The following is a 15,989-nucleotide window of genomic DNA, read 5'->3' as shown; positions in this document are numbered from 1 at the left end:
GGAAGTCTGGCTGCAGGAGAGAAATGTAATTGGGGCAAACCAGCCCCACATGGGTCCCACATGGGTCTGCTGCGTCTGACCCACTATTTCCCACTCATGCCTGGCTGGGAGAGAGGAGGGCAACTCAAGGTATTCAGGGCATGCTGGGAACAGGGTCACCACACAGACTTCAAGGCCCTGGGAAGAGACCAAGGAGTGGACATTACAAAAGGCAAAAGACGGACCCCAACGAAACTAGTTTTCCTTCAAGCCTGGAGGTGGCACAGTTCTTCTTTATGGAACTTGCAAGAGAAGTGGCAGCCCCTCGTCACAGCTCACAGAATACTCTCTGGGCCCTGCTGTCGTGAGCGCTCCCTGCTGCATAATATGAGCTCTCCCCTCCTGGGTCCATGATAAGGCAAAGGCAGCTCTTTGGGGGAAGGCGAAGACTCACAGTCACCTGAGAGAAGGGGGCAGCTTAACGGCTCAGGGAAATGCCCACAGAGCCTCTGCTCAGGCCACAGGGCGATGGGTGGGAGACTGGCAAGGCAGGGTCCCAGGCAGGCACCAGCCCTTGAGACTGGCTTGAGCTGCCAGGGGCAGTTGGAGGAGCCGCAGAGAAAAGGCTGAGGGCAGCAGCAACAGGCGCTCCATGCACAGAGGGATAGGGAGGGGGGTCACTGCCCCAGCAACCTATTTATTTGGGGTAACAGCACTGAACATAGGATACAGAAAGTGCTTGCCCACCGACAGGTGGAGGGGCCGCTTCCTGGGTGTGCACTGCTGCCTCCCGCCCGGTGCAGTCCATCAAACAGACAGCAGACAACTGGCTTTTTCAGCAAGGCTGGAGTGGAGACAAAGAATGACTGCACAGTGGGTGGGGAGCTGGGAGGCTTCCAGCCTGCTGGGCAGACCTGGGCTTCAGCAGCAAGTCAGAGGTGGAGGACGCCCCTCGCTTTGTGGCCTGCCCGCGGAACAGTGAGTTGGCACATCCTGCTGCCAGCAGCAATGGGAGAGCAGTGACCCAGACCTCACGCCCAGCTCCTGAGCCCTGGGCCTCGACTAGTGCCCAGAGACGATGGCCAGAGCCCAGTCTCTGATGGCCACGGTGGTGTCTTGCAGGTACGTCCAAGAGGAATGGCTGAGGCTGGTCACATGTTTCCGCAAGCACTCCCAGGACCCTTCGCCACTGGAGGAGAGAGCGGAGAATGAGCATGCATGCTTCGAGGCCTCCTGGACATGCCTTGTTTTGTCTCCAAGCAGTTTGGACCCCCCCTCCCCCCCGGGAGCCTGAGTGGGTTCCCCCTCCCCATTCTGTGTTCTTCTATTCCTACTTCTCTTCCGCAGTCAAGCAGCCCCTGCTGTCTGCTTTGTGTGGCACCAAGGATTCTGTCCGCAGACCATACTCACTTGCAGGAAGCCACCCAGAGTTTCCAGGCCCCCTCCAGCGACCCAGCAACGTAGTCCACAGCAGGCAGGAAGTAGTTCCGCATGAGGAAGAGCAGCAGCTCCTTGAGGTATTCCGCCCCGTGCAGCACAAAATCTGGAACCCGGGTCTGGAGCTGGCAGGGAAGACGAGGCGGCTCAGCCAGGCTCAAGTGCCAGCCCTGCCTTGCTAGGCAGAGAAGCTGTGGCTGGCCAGACACACCCTAGAAACTGGAACTCTCCTAGCCAGAGGGTGGGCAGGGCCCAGATCCCTGTTCCTCAGTTCCTGACTGGCATATGAATCGAAAGGAACTGTGGTCTATGAGAACAGGGTGGCCACCAGCAGATGGGGAACCATAAGCACAGGTCCAGGTCCCCTTAAAAAACTTACAGGGAACTAGGACCCAGGGATGGGGAAGAGAAAGGCAGGCAGCCGGCGGACAGGCTCTGACAATACTGGGAGCAGTATTTGGCTTCTCTGCAAAGGGAGCTCCGGTCAAGGGCCTTCAGCTGCCACTGCCACCTCCTCCTCACAGCTTCTGCCCATTCTTGCTACTCAATGGAGTGGTGGATATCTCTGCAGCTGTATTTCCTCAGAACCGGAGCCTGTTGACCCAGGTGAATGGGCCGGTGCAGAGGGTGCTTGCCAGTGAACTGGCTTTCCCACCCTCCAGCTTAGCAGATAAATGGTTGATGTCCTAGAGGGGTCGCTTGACAGTTCACAGCCCGGCTGTGCCTCTGAAAGCGGGGCAACCATCTGCCAGGCGCATTCTGTGCACAGAACTCTGCCTTGCCTGGTCTGCCGCTGACCCCCTTAAGAGGAGGGTGGGGGTGGGGCATCTAGTCCAGCGGCCCACCAGATGCCTCTTTTGGGAAGCCCACCGTCAGGGCCTTAAAATCACCACCACCTCCAACAACCCTCTCCGCTGACGCCCGCCTCTCTCCTTTGACACCCCAACACATCATCGTCTTCCGTGCCTCCAGCGAGCCCCACCCTTACCCATTCGATGAACCTGGGGAGGTTGTCACTGAGCCAGGTAAGCTGAGCAGAGCACTTCCCAGAGATGTAGGCGGCCGTTTCGTTTGTCTTGGCCCAGACCAGCTCCAGGTTGGGTCCCAGCATGGTGGCCACGCGAGAGTAGTAGAGAGGCATGTTTGCTTCCAGCCAGCTGCAAGGAACAAGGGGCGGCAGCAGGGTGAGCCCTGGCAACAGGCTCCCTCCCAAGGGCCGCCCAGAGGGAGAGCGCTCGCCTGCGCTGGTCCCTCCCTGCCGACAGAGCGCAAGCCACTGACCTGTACCCTTCCCCAGAGAAGTGGGAAACTCTGCTCCAGGCTTGCTGGGATGCGGAGAGGATGCCGGAAGCGCGGAGCACCTGAGCCGAGGCAGAAGCTGGAAAACACAACATGCTCCCCTGAGTGGGGGTGTCTTTGGGGCAGCCCCCTCCCATGTGCCTCCTGTGGGGGTCAGGTGGGATTGCTGTGAGGAATTATGAAAAATGGAGCACGCCATTGTTTCAGCAATGAAAGCATTGCTTTGACTGGGCTTGATTCACTGACAATAACTTCTGATTAAATCCCATAAGCCTCTGCATCTCTACCCATCTTTACTGTTCATTTTCTCTGCCTGACAGGCACATAAAGCATTCTAAAAACAGACTGGTTGCTTCACCAGGCATCCTGGGCCATGAAGATAGGAGGTAGCTTTGATGTAGTTTGTTAATCTTTAGGTAGATCTTAAGGGCCAGGAAGAGAATTCACAAGGAGATGGTAAGTACTACCTGCCCTTCCTTTCCTGTTTACGACTTCCAGGATTTGCTAAAAGCATTCCTCCTTGATTCCTATTTTATTTACTCTGAACGATGTATGCATGCTCAAGTAGGCAATAGTTTCTCTGTAGTTACAAGGCTTTCTCTGATCTGACTTTGTCCCACGTGGGGATGTTTTTGAAATGCTCAGAGGACATCTGATTGGTTCTTACAAGCTCTGTGCTAAAAGTTCTTTTATTAATCAGGGTCCAATCCTTCCTTGGAACGCAACACCTCCCTTTCCTCCAGGGGCAGGACCTCACCTTCAAAGGAGCCATGAGTCCTGATGTCATGCATTAGGAACCCCGCAGTGAATACCAAGGCGACCAGCAGCAGCCGAGCCCAAGGAAGGCCACTGGCTTTCATCTTCAGCAGCAGGTTCTGAAGGGGAAACACAAAGAGAGGATGCAGATGGCTAGCCCACCTGGTCACCCACCCACCCACCCATCCCCAAGGATGGAGATTATTCTGGACCCTTTGCTGTCGCTTGAGGCGGCCTTAGTGGTCAAGAGTGCCTTCTGTCTGTGGCTCAGCTGTGCCCCCATCTGGACAGGGACAGCCTAACTTCTGTTCTCTATGCCGTGGCAACCTCTATGTTAGATTATTGCAATGCGTTATATGTAGGGGTGCCTCTGAAGACAGTTCAGAAACTTCAGCTGGTGCAGAATTGGGCAGCCTGGTTGCTGACCGGGGCAAAGCAGTTTGAGCATATTACATCGATCGTGGTCCGACTGCACTGGCTGCCAATTAAAAGTGCTGGTTTTGACGTATAAAGTCTTAAATGGCTCAGGACAGCAATACCTCAAGGACCACCTCTCTCCATATGAACCAAGCCGGACCCTGAGATCATCCTGTGAGGCCCTTCTTTGTGTAATTTCTTCAAGGAAGGTCCAGAGGGCAGCAACACAAGAAAGGGCCTTTTCTGCAGTGGCTTCCCATTTGTGGAATGCTCTCCCCAGGGATGTTCAGCTGGTGCCTTCATTATACACCAGGCAAAAACATTCCTTTTTAACCAGGCCTTTGGCTGACTAACACCCGACACCCTTTGAAATGTGTTGTGGGAGGGGAGATTTGGGGTTTGTTTTTCTTCCTGTTTTTATTGTGTATTTTGTGTTTTTATACTATGTTGTGAACTGCTCTAACATCTACAGATGAAGGGAGGTATACAAATTGAAGAAATAATAGCAATACCTTGCAGGCAGCTCTGCAAGCTGCAACATCCTCTTCGCTGTTTGGTCCTTTCATGGTCAGTTCCTCGTTTGTGACTTTGAACGAATGAACTGTTTCCTGTAAAGATTTCCGCATCTGGAAGAGAAACAGTCCACAAACACCACAAGGTGAACAAAGCCACAGGTGAGCCTTGAACCACATCGGGATGGTTGTAACCCTACAGAAGCAGCAGGAATGTGGGGTGCGAGCTAAAGGGCCAGACAGCCAGGTGCTCTGCTGCCCTCCCCACTCCCCTCACCTGTTGGGGGCCTTGCCTCTCTGCACCCCACCCTTGAGCCCAAGGTGGATAAAAATCAAGGGTTTTTTAAGCAATTTTTAAATTTAAATCAGATTTTTAAAATAAAATGCTTTTGAAGAAAAAATCTTTTAAAAAATAGTTTTCTATTTAAGTCACATTTGAGTCCAAAGGCTATTCAAAGGATTTGTTTTAAGTTTTTCATATGTGCTAAAACTCAGTCTAAGTTTTTTTTAAATTGTTTAACCACATCAGTTAACAAACATGGATATATATGCTATAATGTTATTGTTTTAGTTAACTAAATGGTTTAAATTGTTATTAAGGAAATGATTGTTTTTCTCCTTCCAATAAAGTACAGTAGAAAAGTTGTCCAAATATAAAGTTATGTATTTCTATGTATTTCTAACAGTATAACCAAATCAGTAATTTTTGATAGAATTGTAAAAACTACTCTGAAAATTTATTCTTCCAAAAATGAAACCTCCATCTGGTTGTAAATATTAAGATTATACCTGCAAGGAGTCTTTCAGTAAAAAAAATGATTTAAATCAAGTCTTACTGACTATAGTGATTTAAATCCAATCCCCCCTGCTTGAGCCCCACTCAAGTCAGATGGGCGCCTCCCAGGCCCTGCTCTGAACCAGATGCAAACTATGGAGAATGTGGGCAGCAGCAGCAGCAGCAGCATCCCTTTCAGAGTTCAAACTCATCCTGTCCATGCAGCTCATGGGGGACAGCAAACCTCAGAAGCAGACAGAACTAGGAGGAAGCACAAGCTGTGCTGAGCTGGAACGACTGAACCTTAGCAATGGAGCAGCCTTTTGGGATGGACTGCTGCCTAGCACTGGCCTGCTTTGGCCTGCACTAGACAGGCAGGCCAATAATTCATCCGTGCTGTCTGTCCTTAGCGCACAAACTACTACTTCAAGCAAGAGGCAGCCCAAAGAGCAGGAGCCACAAACCTTTTTGGAAGTGCTGTCCCAGGTCTGCAGAAAGTGATTCAGGAGCAGGCTGGGGAAACAAAACAAAGGCATCAGCTCAAGGATCTCTGCAGAGCCTGGCCTGTTTTTTGAGTTTGGATTGGATATCCCGCTTTATCGCTACCCGAAGGAGTCTCAAAGCGGCTCACAATTTCCTTTCCCTTCCTCTCCCACAAGGTGAGTGGGGCTGAGAGACTTCAGAGAAGTGTGACTGGCCCAAGGTCACCCAGCAGCTGCAGGTGGAGGAGCGGAGACGCGAACCCGCTGCTCTCCCTGCGAAACAGGGGAGGCTCCTCCGCTCCCAGGCGGACTTTGCGTCGTTTTAGCAACCACGAGGGCTCAAAGCACAGCCTTTCCAAAAAGTTCAAGCGGACGCTCAACCACCACGATTGTAGGCAGGATTGGTAACCTGCAGGTTTCCAAGCCGTCAAGCAGGGCATGCAGTGGGGAAGCATCCCTGCCGAGTCTCACCTTGACTGTGGGAGGTGTTTGATGTAGAGCTGCCTCCAGACATTGAAGCTGAGGGGATCCAGGCGGAGGCCTTCGGCCAGGCAGTTGAGCAGCTGCACAGGACGAAAGCAGAATTGGTCCCAGGAGTCTAATGGCCAAACAGCAGCAGCAGCCACAGGACTGAAGACTTCAAGATAGAGCGACAGATTTGTGACATTCCTGGTGCCCCCCCCTTATTGATCCCAGTTGGGGTCAGGAAGGGGGGCCTTCCCTATAGCCTCCCCTCTTTCTGGAACTGCCTTTTGGGTGAGCTCTCCTTCCTATTCTGGCTCTCGGTGCTGCATTAGGAGGCCCAAAGAGATTCCTCCCCATCTAACGGTTCCAGACAGAGAGAAAGGAGGCTACAGTTCAAAGCAGTGGGGCTGGGTGCCACAGTGTGTGTGTATCTGAAAGCATCATTTGGCTGCTGCACACCTATCTCTGCAGCAGAGGGAGAGGGAGAGAGCCATTCATCGCTCGCACCTGCATAGCACACAAAATGCTCCAGCTTCCATCCCTGGCACCTCTGTCTGCCCAAGACACGGCCAGAGTCGGCAATGCACCTGCCGACAACGCCAAGTCGTAAGGACCTGCCTTGAACTGCCCTGGGCTCTGATTCAATGATACGGTGGCCCTGTTAAAAGCAGCTGTAGTCAACCGCATGGATGCCAATCAATTATATTTGCAAATATTTGCACCTAAACAATAGCCATGGTTCCCAAGCTAAAACATGTTTTCCTTGTTTTTAGATCATTAACAGGACATTTAATTCCTCCAGAAGAGATGGGAAATTCAAGGTTGCCACATTAGCTACAAACAAAACTAGTTTGCTTGCATTCCAGTCTCTCGGGGGCTGAGGGAGGGTCCGGCACCTTTCCAGTCTGCCTGGATTCCAACCCACACTTTGGCAGCCAAGCAAGGGGGAGAGAAAGGGAACCGGAAGAGAGAAGAGCCAGGAAAACCCTGGGGCTGAGCTTCCCAAGGAGGGCCCAGCAGACAGCCCCTCCCATTTCAGAGAGAGAGAGAGAGACGCCCAGTTTATCAGAAGAACTGCCGCCCATGGGTTTGGCACTGGGGGGAAGTAACACCCAAAATAGCTCCTCTGACTCAACAAACTGGGGGAACCTTTGCATCCAGAGGTCTTAAACTCCTCAGTCTAGCTCAGTTGTTGTCTAAATGTGGCAGCCCCACTAGATGCTTGAGGAAGGCCAACCCCCCTTCTGCCCCCTCCTCACCTCTTTCTGCATATCAAGGGGGCAGCTGGGCAGGGCTCTGGAGAGGAAGGAAGGGAAGTAGGTGTGCAGGGTGGTCTCAGGCTTAGCCCCAAAGGCCAGGACTTTCAGGCGGGGATACAACTGGCGCAGCTGCTCCTGCAGGCTGGGGAGAAAGAACGTTTGCTGCATACAAACTGCTGTAATTAGACATGCGCACACACAGTTCTGCCTGGATTTTATATAAATAGTTGTATCTGTTAACACTGTCCTAAACTATACAGCAAATACATTTGCATCCTCTGGAAGAAATGCACAGCTTGTACAGTTACTGCTGGGGGCCTGAGTTCAACATTTTATTTTAAATTTGGCTTGAGCCAGTTTAGTAACCTGTTGTGTAAACTAGAAGCGTCAATTTGAAAGCTATTAAAATATCAAAATTGAACTCTAATCATAACACCAGTTGAATTCTATGCTAACAGCAGGGTTTTTAAAATGCTGCCTAAACTACCAAGGGTTTAGGTTAGGGAAGGAAACTTGCTCAGATGTGAGGCAGCCTGCAGAAAGGCTTTTCTGTATCTCCCTGTTATTCATGTATTAATTGCTTCCTAGGAAACATCTCAAAGCAATTGAAAAACAATTTTAAGTAAAAATAAATAAATGCCCAGGAAGGGAGGAGATGCCCCTCTGCTGGGGGGGGGGGCTCCACCGCAGTGTTTCGGGGCAAACAGAGACACTCCAAAGTAGGCACGACACCCCCCTCAGTCTCCCCAGGAATGGTGTGGGGCTCTGACTCTTCCCACCCATGCACTGTGAGCCAGCCTCCCTTTTGGTGCCATACCTGGGGGAGAGAGAGTTGTTGGGCATGAAGGCAAAGTCCATGAGAGGGAAGAAGTCTTTGGGTCCTATCATACCAAAGCCTTTGGTCAAGTTGGGATGCATCCTGCCGAGGAAAAAGCAATGCCTGTCAGCTGGGGAAAGCCACTCCCACTTCATTACAAGCTCCGCCTCCGCTCCCTCTGCTGGAACAAGGGCCTCCACAGGCCTACCTCCAAGGGCTATACTGCAGGAAAACCAATCCTGCCCTGGCTGACTTCCTCTTGCTGTTGAACCCAGGAGCACCCCAGCCTGCCCCTTCCAGAGGAGGGCAACCGTGGCCAGGGCAGGCCGCCTCCCAGACATGAGAACCCAGGGCATGCAGCACAGCTGCCTTTTGGTATCCAGCAGCAGTTTACTGGCCCACACCCAACCCATCTGAACCTCCAGGCACTGCTCTGACTCCTTAACTGCCTCTCCTGATTTTGATGGAACCGAGAGACAGAGCTGAGTGTTATCTGCATATTGAGGATACTTTGCTCCAAATCTCCCTACGACAGCTCCCAGAGGCTTCAGAGAGATGCCAAATAGCGGGGGGGGGGGGGGCGACGACTTGGAACCCTGCTGAATAAACAAAGGACATGGCAACTCACAACAGCAGCCGATCCAGGTAGGCAATGGCGTACGGGGAGAGAGATTTGATTCCCAGAACAGGGAACATGATGCCAAGCCACACTGTGGAGAAAAGAGTTGGGAGAGCAACAGCATTACATTTCTGGCCTGGCCTTTGTTCGAGGATGGAGCTTCAGGGCTGCTGAGCTTCAGAAAGGCAGCTGCTCCATGTGCCTTCAGGCCATGCAACATGCTCTTGAGCCACACCACCAGAGGGCCTGGGGCAGGCTGAGAAGAGGGCATCACCCTTCAACGGGCTGGAGCAGCTCCTTCTAGCTCCTGATCAGCCCTGTTCCCCCCATATCATTTTTACTAAGTCTCCAAAAATATTCCAAAGTGTTTATCATCACATACATTAAAAAAAATAGTTGCTGCCATCCTCACCTTTAAGTCCTTCTGTAAGATCAGTAAATCCAGCTTGACCCAAGGCCCACATGATCGTGAGACATTTGGCCGGACGGCTTTGATGGGAGCTCAGCAGCTCAAGATACTGAAGTGGAAAAGGGAAAGACTGCAGGATTAAAGCGCAACTCTCGGCACAGAGCCCAGTGGAAAAGGGGCCAGAGTGACAATGCTCCCTCGCAAGCAGCTGGAGCCCTCTAGCACAGAACATCAGGTCCTGACTTCTCTGGGATATGAGATGTGAGGGACTGAAGCTGGGACTCCCAGCACAGAGAAAAGGGGGTCGGGGAGGGAGGGGCCCTGTTTCACGTGCATGCGGGGCAAAAGTATGCTTTCCTACTCTACAGATGATAGCTTTCCACTTTTACTACCTGTCTCAGTAAAATATACCAGGAACTCTGGGAAACCTTGGTACCTTGGAGAGGGACAGAGGTTGGACAGGGCAACTGCAGCTACCCACCTTGCTCAAGTTCATGGTGGCAACTTTAGGCCTGTCCATAAGCATGGCCTGAATGCAGATCCTGTAGCCGTGCAGGGAGTCCCCTGGAAGACAAGGATGGTGAGGAAGACTGTGACGGCCCTTCAGGTAGGGCGTTTCTGCCTGGGGCCCAGAGCCCTTGCACACTGCAGACTCCATAACACACTGGTGGGATCAGAGCAGGAGGAGAGGAACAGAGGCCCACCCAGACCTGCGTGTCCCCCTGGTGTCCCGCTTCACTCAATACAATATATAGAGTGGCAGAAGCAACAGCTTTAGAGCCCATAGTCCTTGCTGTGGCCCCCAATCCCCTTCCAGGAAATGGCCCAATCCCCTCTTCAAGTCCCCTATAAGAACACAGCCAGCACCATGCTTGTTCACTAATGTAGCCGAACCCTCGTTCCTTCACTGATCCCACCCCTTGTCCTCCCTTCCCCCTTGCTCCGACTTTAATTTGCTGCCTCTCACCCAACTCCTGGCGGCTCTTGCTGGCCCACGGAACTGCAGGGCTGGGACCCCACAAGTCATCTAGTCCCCCCCCCTACAATGTACAGCTGGCAACACCTCTTTCCCCCTTGGGGCCCCCTCAGGTCTCCACCCCACACGCCTCTGCCCTGTTGCTCCCCATCTTTCAATGCCTCACCACAAAAGTCACAGCTTCTCCAGAGGCTTTTCACCTCCATGCTGCACCCTTTAGGGTAACAGCATTAAGAATTAGGTGGATGTGAAATCAGGTTTGTTCTCAACCTCAGTGGGCAGCCCTGGTCACTTTTAGTGCCACTTCCAGCACATAAACTGCCTTGAGGTACATGCAACACCCACCAGGGCCCTGCATACAAATACAGTGGTACCTCTAGTTGCGGACACGATCCGTTCCGTGGTGCGGTGCTTCTGCGCGAGCAAAGAGCGTAATAGAGCGCTTCTACGCATGTGCAAAGCGCACAGAAAACTTCTGCGCCTGCGGTGAAACCCAGAAGTATACACTTCTGGGTTTGCCGTGTTCACAACCCGAAAAGCCGCAACATTAAGCAAACACAACAAGAGGTATGACTGTAGTTTGGCTCAACTGCTCTCTGCCCTCAAGGGAGCATGTGTGGCAGAACCTTTGACCCAGCGGCTGGTTTACTGGGCTGCACTTCACACTCACCAGGAGTCTTGTCCAGCTCTTGCAACATTGTGTAAATGCAGTGGTCAAAGAAAAGTTCCAGGACACCCACCGACTTCGACAGCAAGGACTTGATGGTGCTCCTCAGCTCTTTGTTCACAAGGCAGTAGGGATAGTCTGCAGCCAAAAGTAAGGTGGCAGTGTGAACGAAGGGCTAGTGTTCGTTAGCCCTCACTGCTGCAACAACTTTCCCATGAGTAAAGCACAGGTGGGAAGCCACATCCCTAAACAGCACAGCAGTCCAAAACTGCGGCTTCAGCAGACTCTCGGGGAGCCCCAGTTCAGAATTCTACCTTGGCAGCACAAGGATAACGTGGAGAGAAATGTGCAGAGGTGACTGGCCTGCCCTACGAGAACCAAACAAGGCACAGTGCAATGCCAGAAGCCAATGCTGAAGCCACCTTGCCAGAGCTCGAAAGTCGACCACAATTCAAATATTGGTGAGTCTGTCAAGGGCTCCTGGGTTTTGGAGCAGAGATGCATTCTGATCAGGAGGACGAGTGTAAGAGCTCTTGGAATGAAAAGGAAATAAGCGACCCCCAAAGTCTGCAAGGCCCCAGCCCAGGATGCTGCCCAACTGCCAAAGCCAGCCTCTTCTCTAACTCCCAGCATCCACGTCCCTGTGGAGTTGGGAAGAGCACCTTTGGGTCGTCTGGCCTCTGCCCTGCTGCCAAACGCCACATTCAGGAAACACTGAAGACAAAGCAGCATTGTGAAGCCACGCTGGGAGCATTCGGCCCCTGACACCCTTCCCAAGCCAAACCAGCAGACTCTGTCCATAACGCCCCTGCTTGGCTTCCAGCTACTTGGCATGTTGGCAGGAAAGAGAGGAGCTGCTTTTCACCCTCCCTTGGGCCAGAAAAGGTCGAGAAAGGCATTCCGAGCAGAAACTGAACATGCCGTGGTCATGAGACTGGCTTCTCTAAGCACAAGCTCAGAGGGAATGGCTGGGAGGAGGAGACCTTGCCCCTCTCTCTCTCTCTCCTGGGCTTGTCCCTGCCCAGGCCAAACCAGGCAGCAAGCCCACATTCCCCATCCAGGAGGCACACAAAAGTCTGTGTGGCAGGCTGTAGGAGACATCATCAGCAACCCTGAGAATTTTATCTTCTTTTAAAAGGAGTAAGAAAGAAACCACCAGTGTATTTTCAGGTATATGAAGAACTGAGACTGGTTTAGAATTCCAGGGGTTACAACCCATACAACCCTCTCCTTGGCTGCAAAAACTCTGCCGCTGGTGTCACAGCTGCACAAAAATGTCAGGTATTACTTTTGTTTCTGCAGTCCTCCAAAAACAGAGACCAACTTTCCAAATTCTGAAGAACAAGATTCCTAGCAAAACCATACAAATCCATGCAGCGTTCAAATGCTGGCAATTTCCCACCCCATTTACAAGCGTGAGGTTTTCTAACTGCAGAATTCAAAATCTCGCTGACAGGAGCTTACTCACGTTTCTCCCTCTGTGATCACTGAACTAGAAAGTCTGAATGTTGTGCAAGCAGCTGCCAAAGCCACAAACCAAGCCCACAGCAGGACAGGTGCTCTGGGTGTTCAAGCGAGCAAGATGGCCTCTCTCTCTCTCTCTCTCTCTCTCTCAGACACACACACACAAACACACACACTCTTTCCAAGGCAACACTTACCATGAGGGTGCTGGCTGAGGGTGGGGTCGCTCTTTGGAGCTTGCAGCTTGTAGTTCAGATATCCAGCCAGGTCTTTGACCCACACAGAAGGATTCTCTGGGAACATGCTCAAGCTTTTGTCCAGCTCCTTCTGGAGTTCTGACAAATCAAGCTGGGGGTGGGGAAGAGTTAGCTGAGCTGCTGCAAAGGGAAGACCCCCCCCCCCACTCCCCACCTTAGCAGGGCACATTTGGGCTGTTTCTGGAACCGCTCTCTAAGTGAACCTATTCCACAAACGGAAGTGGCTGCCCCTCAGGCAAGGAGTCTCACCTCACCTCCACTGGCCCCCAAAGGAAAGAGGAAGCTGTCTTATCCTGTCTGTCCATCTGGCCCAGCACTGCCCACCCTCTTTGGCAGTCGCTCTCCAGGGTTTTGGGCAGAGAAAGATGTTTGACATCACAGAGCACCTGATCACTTAGCTTGAGGTGTCAGGGATTAAACTTTCAGCATGCAGGAGAAATGCTCCACTGCTGGTTCCTTCAAGGGTCAGTCAAGTGACTGGACCCTGCCTCTCCTTTAGAGGTCATGACCTATCAGCCAAAGGCTCTTTCTCCAGCATCCCATCCATGCACCAAGTGGAGAGCCCATTAAATGTTCAGAAGGAGTGTCAGCTGCTTGCCCCCTCCCCCAGGCAAGGGGGGAGAGGGAGGCAGTGGGTCCCTAGAGCACTGCTTGCTGCCTTCCCTCCTTCTGCAGCTTAAAGCTGGTCCCTAGTCTACATGAACAAGAGATGCATTTTCGGTACTTCACCTTCCAAATTCTAGGAAAAGACACAGGAAGGAGGCAACACATTTCCAGCTCATGTATTAAGGAAGGCAAAGTTTAGGACTCCCTCCTCCAAAATAAAAAAATACACGAGTTGCCTTTTTAGACTATTACTATTTATTCTGAAGCTAAAGGCTGTGTATGAGGTAGACACCAGCATCAATGCAAAGGCTGGCCAAAGGCACAGTCCCTTCATGGAAATGGTTCAAAGAACAGTCCTAGATACATGGGATGAGGAAGAGACCTTTCTGCACGTATTGACAACTTGTGGTTTCTTCTAAAGTTCCTTTCTCTAGCTAGGTGAAATATACACCTCGGGGGGCAAACCCACGGCCTATAGCAATTCTGGATACTTTTAAGGAATGATGGCCTGTCTCCTCATCAAGAGAAACTCAAGGCAGCTGACAAATCAAGACATTGCACAGTGTTTAAAACGATGGGGTGGGCGCCGCTGGAGAAGAAGCCCTGGCACAGGACAGCCCCGCTGGCCCAGATGGATGGAGCAGAAAAGGATAGGAGCATCTCCGCCTGCCTCGCCCTAGTCCAGGCATAGGGAAACTCGGCCCTCCAGATGTTTTGGGACTACAATTTCCCATCATCCCTGACCACTGGTCCTGCTAGCTAGGGATCATGGGAACTGTAGTCCCAAAACATCTGGAGGGCCGAGTTTGCCTATGCCTGCCCTAGGCAGACCTCACCATGGACACAGAAGAGGTTAAGGAAGGGGGCTGGGGGCCTCTCGCCAACCCGGTGCAGCTTGTCCTGCCCTCCTCCGGTCCCTGTGACATCCCTGCGCTTCTCCGCAGCTGCCATCCTGGGCAGGCAGCAGCGCCCACAGATCCCCCTTCCCGCCAGCCACTCACCGCCTTGAGCGCGTCCTCCAGGCTGCGGAAGCGGCCCTGCTTGGGCGCCGGGTCCCCGCCAGGCGGAGCCTTCTTGCTGCTCTTGCCGCCGCCGGCCGCGGCCTTCCTGGACGCCGGCTGCCCCGGCAGAGGAGGCGGAACCTCATCTTTGCTCTGCTGCCGCCGCCGTCCAGATGCTGCCGCCGCCTTGTCCAGGCGCAGCTCCAGGAGGCTCTCTGGCACGGCCGAGGGAGCTGCGGGCCCAGAGCAGAGAGAACTGTCACAGGCCGAATGCGCAGCTGCCCCTGCCCCCCCACCCTGGGGTATAATAATAATAATAATAATAATAATATAATAGTTTATTATTTATACCCCGCCCATCTGGCTAAGTTTCCCCAGCCACTCTGGGTGGCTTCCAATCAAGTATTAAAAACAATACAGCATCAAATATTTAAAACTTCCCTCAACAGGGCTGCCTTCAGATGTCTTTTAAAGAGACAAAAGCTGCTTATTTCCTTGACATCCGGTGGGAGGGCGTTCCACAGGGCGGGCGCCACCACCAAGAAGGCCCTCTGCCTGGTTCCCTGTAACTTGGCTTCTCGCAGGGAGGGAACTGCCAGAAGGCCCTCAGAGTTGGACCGCAGTGTTCAGGGTGGAGAAGCTCCTTCAGGTCTACTGGGCTGAGGCCGTTTAGGGCTTTAAAGGTCAGCACCAATAATAATAATAATAATTAATTTTTTTCCTTCCAGTAGCACCTTAAAGACCAACTAAGTTAGTTCTTGGTATGAGCTTTCGTGTGCATGCACACTTCTTCAGATACCAGATAAGGCGCTACTGGAAGGAAAAAAAAATTTTGTTTTGACTATGGCAGACCAACACGGCTACCTTTCTGTAATAATAATAATTGTTATTTATACCCCGCCCATCTGACTGGGTTTCCCCAGCCACTCTGGGCGGCTTCCAACAGAATATTAAAATACAGTAGTCCATCAAACATTAAAAGTTTCCCTCAACAGGGAACAGCCTTCTAAAAGTCAGATAGATCTTGATCTCCTTGACTTCTGCTGGGAGGAGGCGCCACCCCCGAGCAGGCCCCCTGCCTGGCTCCCTGTGGCCTCACTTCTGGCAGGGAGGGAAGGCCCTCGGCGCTGGACCGCGGTGTCCGGGGAGGTGGAGAGGCTCCTCGGGGTCTCCGGGGCCGGGTAGGCTGCCTCGGGCCAGGGAGGCTCGACTTCGCACTCACCGCCCAGCGCCTTCCGCCCCGAGGGGCCTCCTCCTCGGCCTCCGCCTCCTCCGGCGGCGCCCCTCCGGCCGGGCTTCCCCACCACCTCCCAGCGGCCCAGCACCGCCGCCGCCATCGCGCCCAACCGCCGCCGCCGCCGCCTCAGCCCGAGAGGCCCGCCGAAGCCGCGGGCGGCGCGCATGCGCCAGGGCGGGCGGAGGCGGGACCTCGCGCGGCTCCCCCAGGCGCCGATTGGCCGCGAGGCGCCCGCCCCGCGCCCGCACGCTCTGCCACGTCCCCGGCCGAGCCCGCCTCCTGACACCACGTGACGCCGCCGGAGAGGGAGGGAGGGAGGGAGGGAGGGAGGGGCGGCCTGGCCCGGCCGCGGAGTTCCGTCCTTCGCCGCTAGGGGCGCTCGGCCCGCCTCTCTCTCCGTTTCCTCGCCTGCGTGTCGCGGCTTCTCTCCCCGCCAGGGGGCGCCCTGCTGCTCTGCGCGACAACCCTGCGAGCCGGCAAGGGAGCAGGAGATATTCTGAGCGAGAAAAGGGGCATATTCTTATATGCCACTACAGCGGCAGCAATTATTATTAT

The 15,989-nt window shown here is 53.2% G+C and overlaps 1 protein-coding gene across 1 annotated transcript; it reads right to left on the bottom strand.

The window, feature by feature from the left end:
- Positions 1-644: 644 nt before the first annotated feature.
- Positions 645-15,564, bottom strand: TMEM214 (transmembrane protein 214). Its single transcript, XM_053383893.1, has 17 exons — positions 15,420-15,564; positions 14,198-14,430; positions 12,531-12,681; positions 10,873-11,007; positions 9,708-9,790; positions 9,230-9,335; positions 8,827-8,908; positions 8,199-8,300; positions 7,382-7,523; positions 6,129-6,220; positions 5,640-5,688; positions 4,401-4,514; positions 3,473-3,590; positions 2,698-2,794; positions 2,405-2,573; positions 1,390-1,541; positions 645-1,168 (listed from the first exon to the last, which is right to left on the bottom strand). Exons 1-17 carry the CDS (start codon positions 15,532-15,534, stop codon positions 1,042-1,044), a joined length of 2,067 nt encoding a protein of 688 aa, XP_053239868.1. The 5' UTR covers positions 15,535-15,564; the 3' UTR covers positions 645-1,041.
- Positions 15,565-15,989: the final 425 nt, after the last annotated feature.

This window comes from Podarcis raffonei, chromosome 3 (genome assembly GCF_027172205.1).
Source record: "Podarcis raffonei isolate rPodRaf1 chromosome 3, rPodRaf1.pri, whole genome shotgun sequence".
Classification (NCBI taxonomy): domain Eukaryota; kingdom Metazoa; phylum Chordata; class Lepidosauria; order Squamata; family Lacertidae; genus Podarcis; species Podarcis raffonei.
This window is presented reverse-complemented; position numbering and strand designations above follow the sequence as displayed.